Source organism: Mauremys mutica, chromosome 2 (assembly GCF_020497125.1).
Source record: "Mauremys mutica isolate MM-2020 ecotype Southern chromosome 2, ASM2049712v1, whole genome shotgun sequence".
Classification (NCBI taxonomy): Eukaryota; Metazoa; Chordata; order Testudines; family Geoemydidae; genus Mauremys; species Mauremys mutica.
The window spans coordinates 34,248,203-34,270,261 of record NC_059073.1 but is presented as its reverse complement, the minus strand read 5'-3'; the positions used below and the strand labels follow the sequence as shown (position 1 = coordinate 34,270,261).

General features: G+C 40.9%; 1 protein-coding gene across 3 annotated transcripts in view; it reads left to right on the top strand.

Moving 5' to 3' along the window:
- The window catches only part of EBAG9 (estrogen receptor binding site associated antigen 9), a 46,617-nt gene that overhangs the window by 9,357 nt on the left and 15,201 nt on the right, over positions 1–22,059 (top strand). For 2 of the 3 annotated variants that reach the window (XM_045007154.1, XM_045007153.1), the window contains exons 2-4: positions 11,394–11,491; positions 20,314–20,392; positions 20,525–20,683. In XM_045007154.1, the coding sequence (XP_044863089.1) occupies positions 11,409–11,491; positions 20,314–20,392; positions 20,525–20,683 (321 nt within the window). In that variant the 5' untranslated portion in view covers positions 11,394–11,408. Of the gene's footprint in view, positions 1–4,195; positions 4,357–11,393; positions 11,492–20,313; positions 20,393–20,524; positions 20,684–22,059 lie in introns of those variants that run through there. The other variant, XM_045007152.1, reaches the window with a different exon arrangement.

Here is a 22,059-nt window from a genome sequence, read left to right as displayed (position 1 = left end):
CAGCACAGAAACCATTTCCTTACCTTGTCAAATCTTTTTTTTAACTTTTCCTTTATTCTTTTAGTAGTTTTATTTATAGATATAAAAAACTACACACAGACACACTCTGAGATTCTGCTGTAGTAGAATTATTACCTACTACCTAGGCATTCTAAAGCACTTGACAAACATTAATTAAGCCTCCATCAAGGCAGATTGGTAGATGTAACCATAAAAGCTGTGACTTGACAGATTCTCAGCATTGCTCTGCCTCATCCTTGAAATAATGTAGAAAAAATGCATGTGATAAGAGGAAGTGCTTGTTTTGGGCAGCCACATATTCAATATGCGGTAATTCCTGTCCTATCAGGTGACTTCCTTTCATTAACCAAATATGTATTACAGCAGCTAAGTTGGCTACAATAGGGCCAACAAGTATAGTAACCTGAGAGAAATTGGGCTTGGAAAACTTACTTGCCTCTATTAGCCATGATGAAAACTAAGTGAGATGTCATGACTTCCAAGCCAAGTAAAGAAACAGTTTTGACCAATTTTTGTACTGGGTTTACTTCTGTCAGTGAACTTTCTATTTAATGTTTGTTTAACTTTGGCTCTTCCACTGCTGTCCTACCATCTTTCCCTTCCTGGCTCCATTTCTCTCCTTTACTGTAGAGGTCAGTATACTGTATAGCTCTGCAGTCTTCACTGTCTTGTCTTTTCTTTTGCCCTCATATTTATGTAATATCTCTACATTGTGTTCTCTCCATTCTTCCTTCAATGTATTCATTCAATACTATATTTATCTAATGTATTTCATCAGTCCTTTTTTATACACTTAAATATCCAGGGACACTCTTCCCCGGACACCTACTGTAACATCCAGAGGACTAAACCTACTAGCCCAGCAACGTGTCTGTCTATAGAGAGCTGGCTGTTCACGTACAGCCGACTCTTGTTTCCAACTAATAACTCACAGTGAAAGAAGCCTAGTACATCAAATGTTGCCTAATACTACTTTGCTATGTAAGCAATTGATGTAGTTACGTCACTGCTGCTATTTGATCACCAATGGGAGGAGAGGTGGCCCTAGTGATCATGAAAGTAGAAAGATAATATACAAGATCATCTATTGAGATGTGGATCATGCTGTGAAAATGTTGATCGATATAAAATATATGGGAGCCACTGTCCAGATGAGAGCTATTATATGTATTAGAACAATACTTGAAGGCCCCAGTTAAAATTGGGGCTTCAATGTGCTAAGTGCCGAATATACACACAGAAAACAAACAGTCCTTTTCCCAAAAAATTTGTAATCTAAATAGACAAGACAAAGAGGGGGGAAATATTATCCCCATTTTACAGATGAGGAACCCAGGCACAGAGATTAAGTGGCTTGCCCATGGTTACACAAGAAAACTGACAAATACAGTAACTCCTCACTTACGTTGTAGTTATGTTCCTGAAAAATGCTACTTTAAGTGAAATGATGTTAAGTGACTCCAATTTCCCCATAAGAATTAATGTTAAGGAGGGGGAAGGGCGGCAAGGGTTAGGTTCCAGGGTTTTTTTTTGCAGACACAAGACATTGTATACATACACAGTATAAGATTTAAATAATTTTAAACAATTCAATACTGTACACACCAGTGGTGATTGTGAAGCTCGGTTGAGGCAGGGGCGTAGTGAGGTCAGGGCGCGGGGGCTTGCCCCCCTCCTCCCATTTGGCACTCCTGATGCAGGCTTACCCCACTCCACCTGCCTGGCATTCCAGCTGGGAAGCAGGCAAGCCCCAGGCCAGGCTCCAGGGCAGGAGCACCAGGTGCGCTGAATGGATGGGGCAAGCCAAACAACTTTACAATGGAACATTGCCTGACTTTAAATGAGTATGTTCTCTAATAGATCAGCAAACTAATAATGAACAATGTTAACCGGGACAACTTTAAGTGAGGAGTTGCTGTATGGGAATGTAGCGAGGTGGTTACCCCACTCCTGCCCTGAAGAGCTTAAAACAGCCCTGGAAGAGGGCTGGGGCAGGGGAAAAGCTGGGCTGATTGGCAGAGCAGCCACAGCTGGGCCATGCCCCAATCAGGCCACAGTTGGCCTGTATAAAAAGGCTGTGAGCCAGAGGCCAAGAGGAGTCTCTCTCCAGGCTGGGAGAGAGCAGGGCCTGGCTGCCTGCAGAAAGGGTACTGGAAGTGAAGCAGGGCTGGGGAAAGCCAGAGGAGCAGGGGACCTCCAGGCTGTCAACTCCCCAGGCTGCAGGGCCTGGTCCAAGACCCGTAGAGGTACTGGGAGGTAGAGGAAGGCAGCAGGTCTGAACCCCTTTGCCTATGATGAGTGGCTTTTACACTGCAGTCTGCCTCAGAGAGCCGGGGCTTGATGCTGACTGGCAGTAGCCCAGACTGAGGCAAGGTGGGGATTAGAGGGTTGGGGTTCCCAGTGAGGGGAGACCCATAGGCAGAGTGTGGGGGTATTGCCATGGGGCAGCACCCCAGATAAAAGGGCACCGGGGTCCGGGAGGGACGCGGGGCCAGCAGATAGCGAGACACTGGCCGGCAGAGGGCGCTCTGTGCTGGAAAAAGCTAATTCCCTGAGATGACCAGCAGGAGGCACCGCAGGCGTGAGTCCCGCGTACTTACAGGGAACTAAACCCAGACCTCTTGAGTCCCAATCCAGTGCTCTAACCACAAGATCAATTCTCTTCACTCTTCCCACTGCTACTAAGCAATGTTAAGATACGAGGATTCCTCCTACCATGGAGCTGTCCCATCATATTGCTCTATCTAGTAGGTGTCTGATAAACTCTAAATCTCTTCCCCAAAGGAGAATGAGCACTTTCTAACTCCCCTAATATGCCTGATATTATATAAAAACTAAATATATATTCAAGGCAGGAAACATCAAAGTTAATGCTGCTTGAGCATATGAATCCATAGAACAGTTTCAGAAGGGAAGAATTTCCATTGTTACCCTGCAAGAAAATGCATCAAACAAGTAGTTTAAAGGAAATTCTATAAATAACCCAGGGCTTTTAATACCTGCTGTTTTTCCATCTACACAAACTGATTGGCAAGCAGCCTCCCCACCAAGAGCAAGTAAGCAAGCATTTCCCTGTTATGTGCACCTGCAGGCTGTACCTGAATGGGATGCGTGACTAAAGTACCAGCCCTTACTAATCAAATATAACCCAGGAGTCAGCTTTGTTATACAAAAATGTATTACAGTGCATGGTGATATTGAGGGACTTTTTTGAAAAAATCTAATTGGCAGTATAAAGTCACTGTCAGAAATACCATTTTAATGTTTCTTATCATGTTAGCCTTCACTTTCCTGCAGTAATAATAGTTAGCTGTCCGTAGTTTCTGTTGCTAGAACTCTGCATTGGTTTGGCTCTTACAGCTGCTGAGGGAATGGGGGTTATTGTAACTAGGAATGGTGATTGGAATGAAAAATGAATGGGAAAAGAGGAAAACAAAAGAATATTAAGGTCTTCTATTTTCAGTGGCTCATTTGGAACACGATCAGTTCTGACAACTGTTGTCTTTGTATCGTGGCAGTGCTCTCAGTCTCTCCTTTCAAGCAGGAAGTGATGCAAAGGTTGTGTATGGCTATACAAAAAAGCCCCCACTACAATTTTGAAATGTTAACATTACACTTTTTGGGAAGGAAGTAGAACAGACAAATTGGGGGTTGTCAAGGGAGAGAATAGCTAGTAATGTCGTCCAAACAGTTAAAAGTATAATGAGGTATATCAACGTGTGGCAATGACACGACTTGAGGATGCTCTACACAGGGTGGCCTTTTCAGTGGCTATCATTGAGCAAGGGATATTAAAGGGGCTTCACAGCCCTGATTTAATATCTGTACGAATCCAAAACAGTTCAGTAAGAGAAGAGAGAGGTTGGCTTACTAGTCAAATTTCCGAAACCTTTCTAAAGTGTGACTTCTTTTTGTGAGGAAGGGGGCAGAGGCTGGAGGGGACCTAAATAGAGCAATATATTATACCTTAGGTAGTGTTGGTGCGGTGTTGTAGGTGCATGCCAATCCCACCCTCCACACGTGGTGGTAATATTGAGGAGTTAAAAGCAAAAACTTTCTAATCTGCAGATATATCTGATTGTTAGTAATAAAAATGCAATAATATTAACTAAAGCTAAGCCTTTGAAGAAATGGCTGCACCCAACAGTTCTGCGTTCTGCACCATGTGTCCTAGGGATTGGTGGAAATACCTGAAATTCTCTGTTGTGACAATCTGGGGAGGCTGGACAACCAGAGCTGCTTCAGTACCTTCCTCCCAACTGGCCAATAGACAGTAAATGTCAGTTGAAGCCCGTCAGTAAGATGGAAGACAAAGCATCTCTGTATGGATCTCAGGTGAACATTAGTTCTTCACTGTTGGGATTTCAGGTAGAGGGTGGTTTCTAATTCTGTCATTAAACTAACCACTTCTTACATTTACAGTTTTTTCCAACACTTCATAATCAGTGTATCTCTATATTCTATTTTCTGCTTTACCTTACTCAATAAAACTACTTCTAGCATCCCTGTTACTTCACCTCTTCTTCTTTCTGAATCATAACTTTTCTTTCAATACATACCTTCCCCTTTGTCCAGCACAAACTTCCACTCTCCTCAGACACTGTTGGTACATTTTCCTATTACTCAGCTTCTCTTCTGGTTCATTAAAGGCCCTAAAACGGCTTTCCCTAGCAGACTAGGGAAATATGCAAGAATAGCACAAGCATATATTCTGTCCCTCTTGTTAGGCTGTCTGGAATGGCTCACAACTGTGAATATCTATCTCAGGGGAGACTGTCAGAAAACAAGGGCAGACATCCCAAACGGGTGTTATATTTTGTTACTTTTCACCAAGCCAGTAACAAGCAGTCCTGTATTACTTTATCAGTTTTACCATGGAGCCACAGACAGTCCCCTTAGGCACCTCAGCCTATCCCACCACCCAGACTGATTTATTTTAGTGATAACGGTCACACTACTCAGGTTACTTCCAATCCCGAAGGATCAGCCAGTTATCTCAAATCAATTGGTACTTTGGATCTCTCACCAAAGACAATGCTGGGAGCCAATTCTCTAGTAAACTAACTAAAGATTTTAGCTAAGAAAAAGAATGAGAGTCATCGAGAGCTAAAGCAGGTAAAATATAATATCAGGTGAGTCAAAGTTTGTAAGTCCAAAATGATAGCGGAGAGATAGTAATTTGCCAGTTTCCCAAAGGTCTCTTCAGCGGTACCCAGAGTAATTCTGGGAATCTCCATCTTCTTGTTCAGTTATTCTACCCTGTTAGAATCCAAACAGTCCAGGGGTACAGGACCATCCCTTGAATCAGTATTTCTAGATTCTTCTCCAGAAAACAATCTGAACAATGTCTTTACCCATGTGGGCTTTCCTTTGGTGATGAGTAGGAAATGCAAACTGAGTCTGTGAATTCCCATTGTTGAACACAATGGTCTTTGCTTTGAAGTTAACACTCTTCTTCATTCACACTTCCAAAGCTCCATTTGCATTTTATGGGTATTTGAGTTACAGTGATATACATAATATAAATGCCTGCCATTACATTATCACTAAGGCTAAGATTTTATCATGGCTATTTTTAGTAAAAGTCACGGGCAATAAACAAAAATTCACAAAAGCCGTGGCCTGTCTGTGACTTCTGCTGCTGCGGCTCCATAGTTTCCCCTGCCACTGTGGTGGCTGGGAGCTGCAGAGTTTCCCCGCTCAGCTGTCCCCAGTCGCTGGAACCCTGAGGAGGGCCCCCTGAGGAGGCTGTTGCTGAAACCCTGCAGGGAGACTCTGAGGAGGCTATCACCTGCCACTGCAAACCTTTCAGGGACCTGCTTGCTGATGCCCCAGGGACTGAAGCAGAAAATGTCATGAAGGCCTTTGGAAGTCACAGCATCTGTGATTTTTCGAGACCTCTGTGACATAAACTTAGCCTTAATTATAATAGAAATAGATAAGTAAAAACAATACAAGTAACATTCCATTACTTTTAATACCTGAATATACTCTTACATTAACATACCTTTTGATCTAGGGTTATTTAATTACTAGGGCATACATAATGTAAATGTCATGTAATAGTAAACAACAGGATATAGACAAGTGAAAACAATACAACTAACATCTCTTTTGAACATTATTTGACACAATTGATTTTTCCTGAATACATAATACACTTAACACTTTTTTGATATTCATACACAAACGAATTGGCCTTTGGCTTGAGCTGGTCTGTCAGCGTCACATCTCCCTCAAAAACAATGGTGTTAAATGAGATAGGGGTGGCCCAACACCTCCCCGGATTGTGGAAAAGAGACCTGTTCCAGGCCACCGTTGAAGCAAAAGGCACTCCCCACCCCCCCTTCTGTTTCCCTCTAGGACCTTTCGATCTCTTGGGCTGTGGTGTCCCTGTTGATAGGGAAGCGGACAAGTTCAGTATAGGGAGTTGAGATGAAGCCCATAAATGAAGTATGAGGTTCTTCCGGAGCACCACTTCTCCTGTACTGCAGCTCACTAGTCTGACCTATCTTCTGTTTGTACGTTAGTGTCCCATGTCTGCTCTTTAGCAATGGACAGACCTTTTCTTCAGAAAGGTTTGTCCACTGCTGAACCAACATACATGGCCTTCTGGAGCCTATAAGTTTCAAAAGGCCATGCATATTTTTATTTCGATTGGATCCAAAATCATACTGCAAGCACCTCGCAATGTTTATATAACACTACAAACAATTTGTCATGTCAATCATGCCATTCATCTGGCAGCTGAACATAAGTTCCTAAGGGATTTGGTATTTCTGAATGTCTTTATGTTGTGTCTCACTTGGCATCTTTATTGTTACTGTAGGTTACAGTCATCCTAAGTACAGTATTGGATCATTTCATGTAGTGCTGTGCGTTTTAATAGATATTCCTTGCGTTCAAAGCTTTAATCTAGGAAAAGAGGCTTAAATTTCAGCTGTTCTTTGCTCTTTAATGGTTTGAAGGAGGGATCACAAGGCTTTTTCTCTTCTTACCAGGAGTTGATTTAGAGAAGTTGTTAGTCTAACTGTAGCTGATTGTTTTAGAAACTATTTATATAGCTCAAATTCTCTGTTTGATGTCATGTCGCAGATCTAGTCAAGTGCCCGCTCTTGGCTACTCACCAGATTGGGTCCTGTGTGTTTTAAAATCATGGAGTTTGAACTGAATCCAGGTACTGCCCCTGTTTTGGGGTCCCCCCTGGTCACACACTCAAGGTGCAGATCATCTGTCTAGCACTCCTTCCTGAGAGTTGGGACCTCCCAGTCCCACTGTTTAGCCCCTGTTACCTGTGCTGACCCCTCAGGTTCCCTTGTAGATTCAATACACTTTCCCCAGAACTCCAGTTGTGCGGGTGTTCTGGGCCTACCTATTAACTCTTCAAGGGCATGTGATAGGTGTCACATACAATACACAAGTGGATTCTGAATCACAATTTCTCTTACTTAGTTGTATGATAAATACAGAGATTTATACAAAAATAGTAAACCCTATATGTATTTCCCTGACTTGTTTTCCTCACCACTCCAGAGCATTCTTTGGGCTGGAGGTCAGAGTCTTCTGGAGCCGTCCTTCAGCTGCAGCACATGGCTTGTCATTTCCATCATTCTATCTCTCTTCCCACCCCCTCACTCCAGTCAGCTTGCTTTGACCTTGGTTAGTCCCACAGCTAAACCAAACCTCCCCTGCTACAAAAGCGTTTCTGTCTCTGCATCCCTCCTGACCCAAGCTACCTGAGTGGCTCCAAGTCCCTCAAGTTTATGTATCTCAATACCTCGTTCCTTTGTCCTGCTGTTGGTAATTTTTCACTCTCCAAATCTGAACCCCATACAGACAAGCTGAAGGAAGTGGCTTCTCCCCAGTCCAACCAACTTTAGCATACTACTGACTGGTCAGACTACAGTCATTAAGGTTAACTACTCTTCGCTATATCTAGTCAGGGACAGGTGTGCTTACAGGCTTGTCAACAGTGGTGAATAGACATAGAGGCATTCTACAATACAGTACTTTTCATAAGAACAACTTCAAAATATCAACCAGAATTACTAAATTTTACAGATTCCTCACATCGTTACAGGTCACAACAAATAACGGTGTATGGTTGAACTTAAACAAAAATGCAAATATAAGCCTCTATGCAAATTCTCTTTTTCCAAACATGAGGGTTTTTTGCTTCACTAGAAAATATAACACACTTCCAAAAGGATTAGTTATAAATGTTTGAGAGCTGCTGTACTAATTTCAATGGAATAAACTGGCCAAAGGTGTTGATATAACCCAGCTACTGTCCCACATTAAATTGTTAAATAAGGTTTGGTATACAGAGACCTGCTTAGCACCATGGCAAATACACCATTAAAATTTTTTAACCTTTTATTCAAAATAAAGAAAATAAGGGAAAAACAGAGAAAGTATTAAGGCTTTCATTTTAAGAACATCCCTTTTCCTGGAGAGAGGTTTAAGAAGGAATCACCCCCTCTTTGTTTGACAGTCTTTTTAGATGGTAATGTAATGACAGGCATTGTCCGTAAGCTTAAATAGCTCTTCACCCTCACTGGTATTTATCCTGCTAATGTATTTATAGAGAGCAATCATATCTCCTCTTAGCCTTCTTTTTGCTGACTAAACAGGACAAGATCAGTCTCCTCTCATAAGATAGGCCTCCATTCTCCTTATCTAAAAATGTGTTATTTTTTCAAAGAAGGAAATCAGTTTAGTAATATATGAAATAAAACTCCTCCACCATTTAAAAAAAAAAAAGCCTTTTTAGCATGGTGTAGACAGTTGCTCTTTTATGTCCTAAATTTCTCCACATTCCCCGTATCTAACTTCTTCCACTGTGAGGCCATGCTGCCCTCCCCTTCTGTATCTACGCAGCCGTGCATTTATCTCCAGGATGCACATGTCCCTGTCCTTACCCTCAACTGGGAGGATGGGCAAGGACAGCCTTCCACCCTAATTCCTTCATCCTTGCTCCCAAAGCTCTGTAGTCATTTCTAATCTGCTCAGGTCATACCTGGCAGTACCATTAGTGCCCACATGGATGAGCAGCATGAGGTAGTGGTCAGAGGGATAAATGAGCTCAGCAACCTTTCAGTAACATCTTGGATGCGGACTCCAGGTAGGCAGAATATCATCTCAGGTTGGTAGATGGATGCCTCCATCCCCCGCAGAAGGGGATCCCCAACCACCACCACCACCCTGTGTCTGCTGTTCATGAGTCTCCCTGCCTTTGGGAGCAAGTGGTTCCTCTTCAACCATTGGGGTCTGCTCCTCAACTCCTGTTACTAGTATAGAATACTGGTTCTTGATCTCGATGGACAGGGGACCCAGGGTGGCAAGCAGCCAGTCTCCTCCCCAGAGAGTAGGGCTTCTCCTCTGAATCTACTTTTTTCACATGTAGAATCCTCCATCCCAGACATCTCCATGTGCATCCTGTCAGTGAAGTCTTCGTGCTCTTGGATGCTATGCAGACAAGCCACCTCTTATCTCCACAAATGGACACCTCTTATGCCAAGTGGTTCCCCCACCTGGCTTTCTTTGGCAGGGACATGCAGGTGACTTTCCCAGCAAGTCAGTACCAGGGCCTGGATAGAAGCTTCCTGGGTCAGGAAACCTCTCTGTCTGGCAGATCCTCACCAGTACAAGCAGAGGAAGATGACATGCCATTTTCCTTCCTTTGAGGGTTCTTCGATGTCAAGTACGTGCAAGTTGACTGATCCTAATTATAAAAGGTCCATTAAAGTGAAACTTGAACAGAAGAAGAAACTGAGCTATAATCCTGAGTTTTTGTTCCTTGTTTATTAGCAATTACAGCTGCAGATCTAAATTTCAACCCCAAATGTGTGTGTTTGGAAGAGGCCACAATTGATTGCATAAAATTATGGAGAATTGTTTAAGGAAAATCACAAAAGACAGGACAGTTGCATTGAGGGTGGTGTTAATTTTTAAAAGACCTATCCACCCAGCTCAGTTTCAGTCACGTGTGGTTTTTTACACACATTGGATTGGGTAGGCCAAAATATGGTGGTAGGCTGTATGCTGAGAAAGCTCTGTTTGCCAGAAGCTGGCAATGGGTGACAGGGGATGGATCACTTGGTGATTATCTCTTCTGTTCATTCTTTCTGAAGCACCTGGCATTGGCCGATATCAGAAGACAGGATACTTGGCTGGATGGACCCTTGGTCTGACCCAGTATGGCCGTTCTTCTGTAATAGTGTACTGATAACTAGGGCAGATACAGTAAAATGATGGACATAACTAGTTAGTAGACGAATTACAAGCTTTTAATCGTGGACCACGTGTGTACTGTTTTCTGTTTTGAGGACTAAATATGCTTCCAAAGCAAATTACGTAGTATGTGTTTGTGTTTTATAAAATCTTTGTGGCTTTTTTCCAGTGTGGCCTGAGTTTGTTTTTCTTCAGAAAAATATATTTTTTTCGGGGGGACTGGAGGGATCTAGGGAATACTCATATACCCAGAGTTGTAGTGGCTCATTCCAATCCAAATTCTGCAACTCCTGAAAAGAGATTTGTTAGGATCAATTTAGAATACTCTGTCTCGAGGTTTTGGAGAGACTAGAACCCCCTTACATTAGTACTATTTCTGAGAAGTGACGGTTTCTGAGGTGTTTTAAACTGTTTTAGCCAATGCCAAGGCTCTAGCCCAGTTACATGACTTGGTTACAGCACAGTCTTGTCCACAATACATATTTTAACAGTGCAGTTACCAGAGGGACATCCATGTCTGTAGTGTAAATGGGGGGCCTGTTAGGATCGTTTGTTCTTATGATGATAAAGTCAATTGCTCAAAGTGACATCATGCTCTCTAAGGGCCAACTTCTGTGATTAGAGTCCCTATTGCAGTTCATAGGAACTGTGTGAGCAACCGGTTACATGTTTTGGCTGCAGCTACCTGTAGCAATAATAATCATATCTAAGTCTATACAACCAACATATATTATAGTACAGTTATTTTTAAACTGACAGAAAACTGACAAATATGTTCACTCATACTTATGTGATTGTATTATTTTATATATATATTTTTTGTTTGCCTGAGTACCATGGGCCCCACCTTTTTTTTTTTTCTTTCTTTCTTCTGTTTATATATTTGAAGGACTTGTTATATAACTACTACAAAGTCAATAAAATGTCATAATGGATGACAAATAGTATGTACATAGTGTGTATAGTGCATTGACTCTCTCCTCACTGGTGTAACTCCATTGTCTTCAGTGGCATTGCTCTTGATTTGCTCATGCGTAAGTGAGAAGCTAATCAGGCCTAAAAACTATATAAAGATGTATTATGCATCTGGGATATTTTTATTTTTATTTTGTTGGGTTTTTTTTGTTTTTTTTTTACAGGCAAAGTCTCTCGCAATGGCCATCACACAGTTCCGGCTCTTTAAAATTTGTACTTGCCTGGCAGCAGTGCTGTCCTTCATTAAGAGGCTAATATGCAGGTAAATAACATGGTTTCATGTATTAAACTGTCTACTCTTTTGTTTAAATACAAGTTTCTTCTAATCTTTTCCCCTCCCCTTACTCATTTGCATAGTTCTTAACTGCAGAACAAAGCCTAGGTGAATGATAGTTAAACTGTACTCAGACCTTTCATCTTGATATTCATTTGACATTCAAAATTATGTAGTGCTCTAATATGAGTAATTGGACTATGTTCTACAGCTATGTATACACAGTATGGTTTATAACACAATAATACTGGCTGTCTCTTATCCCTATTTTTAACTTTTTTTTTAAAAGCATGTTTTGAAAGTCGTCTCCTAAAAACATATCTGAAAAATCTGTTCTCTGAATTTCTGAAAGAAAAAAACAACTCTTTAGCTGAAAACCTCCTTAGAGCAGAGTATACACTTACCAACTCTCAGGATATTTTTCAAATTACAATATCAAGTCCACAATTGTTTGTTACTAGCTTTCCATTATAAACCTAATTGTGACCCTCCCACTTTTGTTTGCCAAACCAAACCAGTCTATCTGAAGCTCCTCAAATTGCCTTCTGCCCACTAAGGGCTTTCTTAAAACTTGGGGATGAATTGTACAGGTCTGTAAGAGATGAGCCTAAAAAATCAGTTTAAATTTTTCTTCAAATAATTTCTAAATGTTGTTTCTTTGTGAAATGTCATATGTGAAAAAGTATGGTTTAGATACTTAAAATTTGGCTTATTCTGTTGTCCTCATGACACCTAGGTTTTCTGGCTATCTCATTGTGAACAGTTCAATGCAAATCTCTGCTTAATATGCATTTGCAGTCAAGAAAGTAAAGAAAATGTTAGGATGCCTCAGCACTGGGATAGAAAGCGTGGAGGGGGAAACTCACTAGAATCATAGAAGATTAGGGTTGGAAGAGACCTCAGGAGGTCATCTAATCCAACCCCCTGCTCAAACCAGGACCAACCCCAACTAAATCATCCTAGACAGGGCTTTGTCAAGCCAGGCCTTAAAAACTTCTAAAGATGGAGATTCCACCACCTCCCTAGGTAACCCATTCCAGTGCTTCACCACCCTCCTAGTCAAATAGTTTTTCCTAATATCCAACCTAGACCTCCCCCACTGCGGCTTGAGACCATTGCTCCTTGTTCTGTCATCTGCCACCACTGAGAACAGCTGAGCTCCATTCTCTTTGGAACCCCCTTTCAGGTAGTTGAAGTCTGCTATCAAATCTCCCCTTACTCTTTTCTGAAGATATTCAGTATGTTCCCTCTTGGAATAGTTTTCATATCTGGTCACCATAGCTAAAAAGAAATATAGTGAAAAGTGTGTGGTGGGGGTATCAAAGATTGATGACAAAAATGATGAAGTATGGATAAACTTTAATATAAAAGAGATTGGAAAGACGGGCTGTGCTTTAGAGAGGAAGTAAATAAGAGGGGACAGGATAAACGTATACAAAAGAACAAATGGTATAGAGAAGGTAGATCAGACATTTCTGTTTACCTTTTCTCCTAATACAAGAATGAGAGTCATTCAGTTGAACTGATAGGGAGCAAATTTAAAACTGATAAAAGGAAACACTTTCACACCACACAAAATTAGCCTTTGGAACGCATTCCTACCCTATTTCATTGAGAACAACGGTTAAGCAGGGTTCAAAAAAGGATTGGACATGTGTATGACTGACAAGAACAACCAGAGTTATTTTAGGAAGGACGTAAAAAATAAAGAAAACCAGAAGAGAGAGAGACCCTCATGCTTCAAGGCATGAGGCAACTTCTGACAATGAGGTAAGGAAGAAATGGTCTCTGAGAGCACTGTCTTAAGGGCTTCTTGCATCTATTTCTGAAATATGTGATGCTTGTCACTGTCAGAGACAGGATAGTAGTCCAGGACTCCAGCTAGAGTAATGATTATATTCCTATATCTTTTGGAGCAGAGCCTTTTATAGTTTGGAAAAAGTTTGCAAATTTAAACTTCAAGGAAAGTAAAAAAAAAAAATCTTTTTAGGAAATAAATCTTTTTTAAGAAATAAACTTATGATGTTTTACAAGCACGCTGTGTTCACAAATCTCATAGGATTCCTGGCTGTGGTTCATGCAGACCTTTAGCTGTGCAGGAGCAGAGTGGGGCAATGAAGCCAAAAGTCTCTGGTTCTATAGTTTACAATCTCTGATGTCTTTCTCTCAACATGCCAGGTTTATAGCAGGACCAGAGAGCCACTAGGATTGGGGTTCATGCAAAGTTAATAAAACTCCTGAAATGGCTAAATACCTGCCTAGAAATGTTTCTGAATTCTGCAGGAGTAGAACTGCTGCTGAAACTTCCATTTTCTCCCTGATCGAAGTGGTTACCTTCTGGGTAATCCCTCCATTCACTTCTGCTATGTATGAATTCATGTAATGCTACTCAGTCTATACATAGATCACATTATTTAACCCAGATTAGGGGGATGATTTATATATTCCTTAATTTGTATGTGAAGATATTCTATATGATTTAAAAAAAATCAGTACAAAAAGAGCTTGTTTAGTGTTAAGTGTTTTTCTCTCTCCTTTTGCTGTGTGGGAGTCACATAAAAAGGGAAATTAAACAAAAATGCTTTCACATGCACATGTCAACATAGAGGGGGAAAAATAACATCTTTTAATTTATTTATTTATAGTAAGATTAGGAGCTACTTGTAGCAATAGTAGGTGCAATTCTTTCAGAGAGAAGTTGATTTTCAAGGCCCTGATTCTAAAGCATATGTGTTGTAGTGAAGTTGATTGAACTACTCATATTTTTAAAGTTAAGCACGTGTTTGTTTGTAGGATTGAGGCCTAAATTGATGGTGTCCTTTTAAGCTACTTAAGGAAGTAAATAGATATGTAGTTATTTTAAAACAATATAATGTTCCTTAGTTTTTTGGGTTTTTTTAATTGAGTTGGAACTCTGTCAGATGGTACTCTTTAAATAAAAACACCTAAATATCAGAAAGTCTGGAAGTGCTCAATCAAGTTCCAGCCTTTGTTGTAGTTTCCTGACTTTCAAAAGCTTGATTTAAAAAAAAAAATTGTAACTGTGACATTGAAATTGATCTATCACAACCTTATCTCTGTTGGGTTGTTGGGGTTTGATTTGGTTTTTGTTAATTAATCATTGTTATGGGTGAAACCACTGTTGCTTTCTTCATCAGTTCCTGTGCATTGATTTTCACCATTGGGTTGGATTGTTTTTCCCAATAGACTGTGAAAGCTACTGCAGCCGTAAATCTGGGTTTTCCCAGATCATAGGCACCCAACTGCTGTGAATGGTAGGGAGCAGCTACCTATACAAGTTCAAATAAACACATTTTAAATTCTAAGGCCTTGATTCTGCAAAGAGAAACATGCATGTGGACCCCTGCATCTATGCAGAGTCCCTTTGAAGTTGGTGGGGCTCTGCATGGGGACAGAAGTCCATCCCACTCAGTTGTCTTTGCAGTATTGAGGCCTAACATAGTTTTACTGAGAGTCAGTGTATTTTGTGGGATTTTTGTTGGTGTTCCATAAACCAAGCTTAATTATATACATTAGAAAAAGTCAATTATTTTTGTCAAGGTCCAGATTCCAGAGAAAATAATACAAAAATGATGATGATTATAATAAGTAAATAAAAGACATCTGGCATCCGGATTTGACCCGCTGTCTGCCTATTTATTACCCCGGATGTACAGTATTAGATTGGCCACTCACCATTCATCCGAACTATTATTCCATACACTGATGATCGTAGAGATGGCCAAAGCATTTAAAGAAACTCTCCTAACATTTAAAGTTTTTTTTTTTTAATGGTTGAAGAGGCACTAACACAATTAAGGATGGATTGGTAATACTGTTAAGTCAAGAGTCCAGTGCTCTGGTTTTTGTCACTCCTTTTAGTACTGTGTTGCTACTTGAGATTAGGTGTAGGTGGGAGTACACTTTAAATGTTTTCTTCCTTCGCTCCATCCTACTTTCTCAGCAAGAGTGTTGTAATCTAAGAGTGATATTTCAATTGGAAAAACCCTCAGGATTTGTGCTGAGCCTGCGGGCCTTGTGGAAATCCAATGCACGCAAGCTGGAAAATGGGGATGCACTTCCATCACTTACAAGTATGTCTAGAAGGGTGTTTAAATTAGATTGTAGTGATGTTTGGTGGCTACTAAACAGGGAAGCTCCTGGCAAGACTTCAGATTTTTCTTTCAAATGCAGACTTATTTTCCCAAAATAAAAAGCTTGTGGAACTGGAGAAAAAAATTGATCTTTTGCAAATATGTAGGAGCTTGTGTGTCTCATGGAGGTGCTATTTGACCTTAACTGTAAAGTCTGAGAGCTCAGAGCATTGGAAGAAGTTATGTTAATGCTTATATTTAAAAGGATACTACCAACTTGATTTTTTTTTTTAAACTGGACTAAAACAAAGTCACTTTTCTCATAGAGGGTTTTTCAAGTAGAGTGCTTAAAAGAAATTATAAGGGATCTTTCTGCTTTCTTGCTATGGCCACAAGGGTCTTTTGGGCAAACTGAAGAACAACAGTATTAACCATATTTGGGCCCATCCCAACACCCTTTTCTCTTCTCGCTGTTCATACATCAGATGCGGTCTCTTCAGTTTTAAGCCTGGCCCTGCTACTGGTAAATGCTCTCCTGCAGTGCCTAGAGAAAGGTACACGTGTGAACTCTCCAGATCAGGACATTAGTAATGCAAATGACTATCAGCAAAATAGTGGAACTGATTAAATGCATAATGCTGTCACATGCATAAAGTAAACAAATTGGAGAAAAATAGAGAGATATATTTTCTAGTCTTTCTATTAAAGTAATTTCAGGAGCATATGTACCAATAATAGATAAATTTCAATCCAAAAACATTGTGACTTTTCAAGCTGGTGGTCTCCCATTTTAATACACTACAGTGGGAACTGACAGCACAATTTTCTTCTAAAATGTTGCCTATATACTCCCTGCATATAAAGGATAGAAACAGAAACTTTGAGCATGTAGCACTCAAGCTAGCAGCAAATAGTTTCCTTGGCTATAAGCCTTTTGATTGTGTCTTTGACTGTTCCCTAATATGACCTCTATATTGGCTGCAGAATGCTAAATTAATCCGTTCATGGCCATCGGTACAAACATTGGATTTTCAGTCTTTGCCCAGTTTGCCAGTCATGTATTATAGTGAGGGTCTTCAGACTGATATGTGGATTCACTGAGCAATGCTCATTGAGTCCTTTGGTCTCTTTCCCTAACTATTTATCCATGCAGCACTAGAAAAGAATTTCTAAAGGAGCAATGGCCTGGAGCTTTCAGGTGCTATACAGCTGACTTCAGAAACTGATCTCTCAACCGGAAAAGGGAAGAAAAAACTGTATAGCTCAAAGATATACTCCACACCATCCCATGTTTTACTGTCAGTGTGAGGAAAATTCAGACCTGTAATTCTTCACTGGTGTGCAACAGTGGAGGCTGTAGTGTAAATAGGAGGGCTTGTTTGTATTTCAGTTTAGTGCACGATAAACTGGGATGTGAATCTATAGCACACCAGTCTGCTGCACACTAAGGGACCATCTGCATGCTGCTGCCATGCACTAGAACAGTGGTTCTCAGACAGGGGTACGTGTACCCCTGGGGGTACTGGGAGGTCTTCCAGGGGGTACATCAACTCATTTAGATATTTGCCTAGTTTTACAACAGGCTACATAAAAAGCACCAACAAAGTCAGTACAAACTTAAATTTCATAGACAATGATTTGTTAATACTGCTCTGTATACTATACACTGTAAGTACAATATTTATATTCCAATTGATTTGTTTTATAATTATATGGTAAAAATGAGACAGTAAGCAGTTTTTCAGTAATAGTTTGCTGTGACACTTTTGTATTTTTATGTCTGATTTTGTAAGTATTTAAGTGAGGTGAAACTTGGGGGTACACAAGACAAATCAGATTCTTGAAAGGGGTACAGTAGTCTGGAAAAGCTGAGAGCCACTGCAGTAGAAGTTTCAGACAGCAGTAGATCAGAGCACACTATGGAATTTAGGGGGGAGGGATAGCTCAGTGATTTGAGCATTGGCCTGCTAAACCCAGCGTTGTGAGTTCTATCCTTGAGGGGGATCTCAGGCAAAATCAGTACTTGGTCGTGCTAGTGAAGTCAGGGGACTGGACTCAATGATCTTTCAGGGTCCCTTCCAGTTCTATGAGATAGGTATATCTCCATATATTAGTGTGTGACAGCAGTGTCCACTTGGCCCAGCTACTGCACACCAGCTGCTGTGCTATAGACTTACATCCCAGCTTGCTGTGCATTAAATCACCATATAGACAATCAGAGCAGAGTTAGATGACAGTGTTGAAAGAGCTGGAACTCTGTCTAAACTGTAACTTCCACTGGTGAAGGTAATATCCTAGTGTAGACAAGACCTATTGATTTGATTGTACTGTGGAGGATTGTGCCTTTGGAAGATATGAGGTTCCTACACTTCTGACAAGTTGAGTCATTTTATTAAAAAAACAAACAAAAAACACCCCAAAACATCAAACCTTCCAAATAATATTGTATCACATATATTGTATCAGCCACAGTATATTTGTCCTAACTTGATTTATTGGCATTCTTAAAGAGCGAGTTTATGCAAGGCATGCATTTGGAACATTAGTTTCCTGTTAGGTTCTTGTAAGGCACTAGTTCCTGTGAAATAGAGGCCCAGTGGTGGTTCACTACTCTGTGTCAGCAACTCTCGTCAGATTTGACATACTCACTACATTTCACACTTTTGGTGTTGTGATATTTATTTAAGGTGATGTCTAATATATTATTTGAAATCTAATAACACACTGTGTAATGTTTGTAACAACGCTGCAAGTGAAATTATGGGTACTGTCTGATATTACACCTTGGAGACTGTTAACAGGCAAAGGAGACAAATTTTTTTTTCTATATGGGGTGGGGAGAGAAAATGTGGGAGATGCTCTGTCCAGGAAAGATGGTTCTGACCTGCTTCCTCTGAGTCAGCCTGTGGCTAACCCTCCCGCAGTTTTGTAAGGGGGGAGGTGTGACCCTATGAGAACCTCAATGCCAGGTGGCAAGGGATTCCCTGGTATTCAGCAGTGAGTTTCAGCTGACCTGACCAGCCCAGCATACTCCAACTCACTGTTTGTTTATAAAATGGGTTCTGTTAAGTATCATATGTGAACTGGTGACAAAGATCATTGTGAACACTACATGAGGAATTATGGATACTCAGTAATATTATGTTTTAAAGTCTGACCAAACAAAGGGAAGGAAACAGTTTTTTCCCCAGACGGGAGAGAAGGCAGCTATCTGTCTTCTATGTAAATTAAGAATGGTGGAATCAAAACAGTGGGCACACCATTTACATAGGGGGATGGGAAGAACAGGATGAGATCTTCATGCTTCTTGGAACAGGGTCAATGAATTTTGAGACAGATAAGCAGAGACAGAAAGCCATTTTGGCATCTTCCACCTAGGAAGACAAGGGAAACCACCACCTTGTACTTTTGTGGAAGTTCCTGACCAAGAGAGAGCCCTGGCTGGAAGGAGGAAAGATTGGTAAGAAATCTACCTGGAACAAAGGCTGTAGCTTGTTGAGTTAGATCTTAGTCACTAGAGAGTGTGTTTTACTTTCATTTACTTGTACTTGAACTCACATAAAACCACTTTTGAGTAAATAAACTTGTTTTACTTTTAATCTTAAACTATTCCAGTGCTGTGTTTGAATTGGTGATTGTTGATGCCAGTTAAAATAATAAGCAGTGCTTTTGTCTCTTTAAAGGGACAACAAATCTTTTTACTTCTGTGTGTTCCAGGAGAGGACTGGACACTTCGGGGTTGATGGTTTTGGGGAAAATCAGGACTGGGGGTGTGTTGGGGGTCACCTTGCAAGTAGTAACCAAGGCTGGTGCAGACCAGGGTAGGGCTGTTGTGTTGTAGGCGGGCTGCTGGGCTCGGGCTGCACAGCACACAGCCCTCAAGGAACTGCATGCTTGTCTGCTAGCTGTTGGTATCTGGGCAGTGAGCTACAGCAACAGAGCACATAAGGCATCTAGGGTTACAGGGCAGGTGCTGACACAATCTTTCGCTGGTATGAGTTGAACCCCAAATGGTCACAGTTTTTCATTCTGTCTTCTAAGGAAATTTCCTGGTATGAAGGATAAAATTGCAACACTCAAAATGGTGGTACATGTTGAATAGAGGCGGTGAATCTTATATAATCCTGTCCTACTATCCTTCACGTTAGAAATCTAGCAGCATTCTGTTAAGTTATCACATTACAGGGAAACTGTTAGCGCAAAATATAAATTTGTAAAATTCAAAACTTTTTTATAAAACCTAAAAGCTACAGAAGTGTTTCCAAGGAATTAAAAAAAAAATTGTAAGGGAAAAGTTGTCTTTGAACTAACATAGCCTGTTAGTTCAAACATTGAAGCACTGAGGATTTGAAAGTGAAATTGATTATAAATTCCATTGTCCAAGCTGAGAGGAATGCAAAATGTGTAAAGCAAGCATATAAATAGTGGAAAATAAACTGAACTTCTAAAATTTTCTTACTAGCATCACCTTAAATTATTAAACTGAAAAAAGAATTGTTTTCAATATTAACTTTGTTTAGTGAATCCCCTTTTAGTCCTATTATCAACATTGTATTAGAACCACTTCTTGGGTTATTTCTGTTAGTTACTGATTTAGCCATGATTTTCATCAGGTTCCTTTCTTCCAGTAGCTCATTTAGCCTTCAGCAGCTCTTTTCTTTCTAATGTAGTGCTCATGTTCTCAGACCTTGGAGGAATCCTACATTTCTCTTTCAGGTCTGGAAGAGGACGAAAGTTAAGTGGAGACCAAATAACTTTGCCAACTACAGTGGATTATTCATCTGTTCCTAAACAGGTAATGTCTCTAAAGGGCTGGGTGATGTGGAGTAAAACAGCAATTCTACTAACCCTGTTGAACCAGTAAAATATGTTATAATCTTTCACTTGCACGTCAAATGCTAAAGTGATGTTGTTCAATTGTATTCAGTCTGAAGTAGAAGATTGGACTTCATGGGATGAAGAAGCACCAACCAGTGTGAAGATTGAAGGTGGTAATGGGAACGTGGCCACACAACAGAATGCTTCAGATCAACTGGAGCCCGATTATTTTAAGGACATGACACCAACTATAAGGAAAACACAGAAAGTAGGTTTCAGTCATGCAAATACGCTTATTAAATCAATTTATGAAATTTGAAATAATTTGTAGGTCAATTATAAATAGTAGGGCTTTCAGGCAAAAATTCAGCGGCCCCATTTCTGGTATCTAATTTGGATACCCTAACTGATATGTCTGGGGACTTAGATTACTCCTGGGGGAATTCTGCGCCAAAACGTTTAAAATTCCGTGTACGGTATTTTAAAATTCTGCAAGTTTTATTTGTCAAAATAACACTCTATAATCATGCCAGTTTCAATTATTTTAGTAATTTATTTCAAAATTCCTGTCAGCAAGTTCGTCTGTAACAATACGCACTCACTCACTCTCTCCCTCCCTCTCCCTCCCTCCCCCCCCCCCAGGAGTAGTAAGTTATAGAAACTCAGTTCCTGTTTCTCTGCCCCTTCTCTTCCTCCCCCCACCCCCCCAAGTCCAGACTGGGGGTCAGACACTCATACCCCCTCCCTCTCAGAGCCCAGCTATGGGCCCCTTCCAACCCAGACATTCACACGTCCTCTCCCCCATAGTCCAGCTACACCCCCCCATCCCAGACACTCACACTCCCTCCTCTCCTAGAGCAGAGACACAACCCAGATACTCACCCTCCCACACACATCCTTCCAGAGCCCAGCTGTGGGGGGTCTCCTGGCCCAGACAGTCTCACCCTATACCCCACCGAGAGATCAGCTGCAGGGCCTCCACCCCCAGCCCAGACACTCACACCCCCTACACTCCTAGAGCTCAGGGATCAAGAGGGAGAAACAGTCTGATGCTGGGTCCTGGACTTGCATGGCATTTCCCACATGCCGCTGCCTTCTCTTCAGGGTGTGCTGAAAACTGCAGCTGCTGGGAACCCTCCAGTTCCCTTCCCCCTCCCCCCCCACCTTTTGTCTTCTGTTTGTAAGCTGGGCTCTGCCAGGTACAGTGGTCCCTAGTGGCAGCCAACATCTCTGCAGCCCATTTCTGCACCATTAATTTCTGTAAAATTCTGCATTGCGCAGTGGTGCAGAATTACCCCCAGAGTATTAGATATCTATTTGGATTGGGCTTCTCTCCATCAGTTTTATTCTGCTATCTGATGTGGAACTGAGAAGGGATAGGAAGATATGGGCTAATCTTGATTTTGTCAAAGAACGTGGGGTGGGAGGGAAAACTTATTCCATCAAGGAAATCCAGGTGGGTATGTCCTACTGGTTTTTAAATTCAAGCAGTGACTTGAAAGTCCCTTCATCAGAGTATATTCTGGGAATCATGGGTGGCGTGGAGTGATACTGAAATCAAATTTTGAAATACATTTTTCAGTACTGGGTATCAAGAGATTTGTGCACAAATATTTTAATTAATGAGAGATTTGTGTCTGTGTT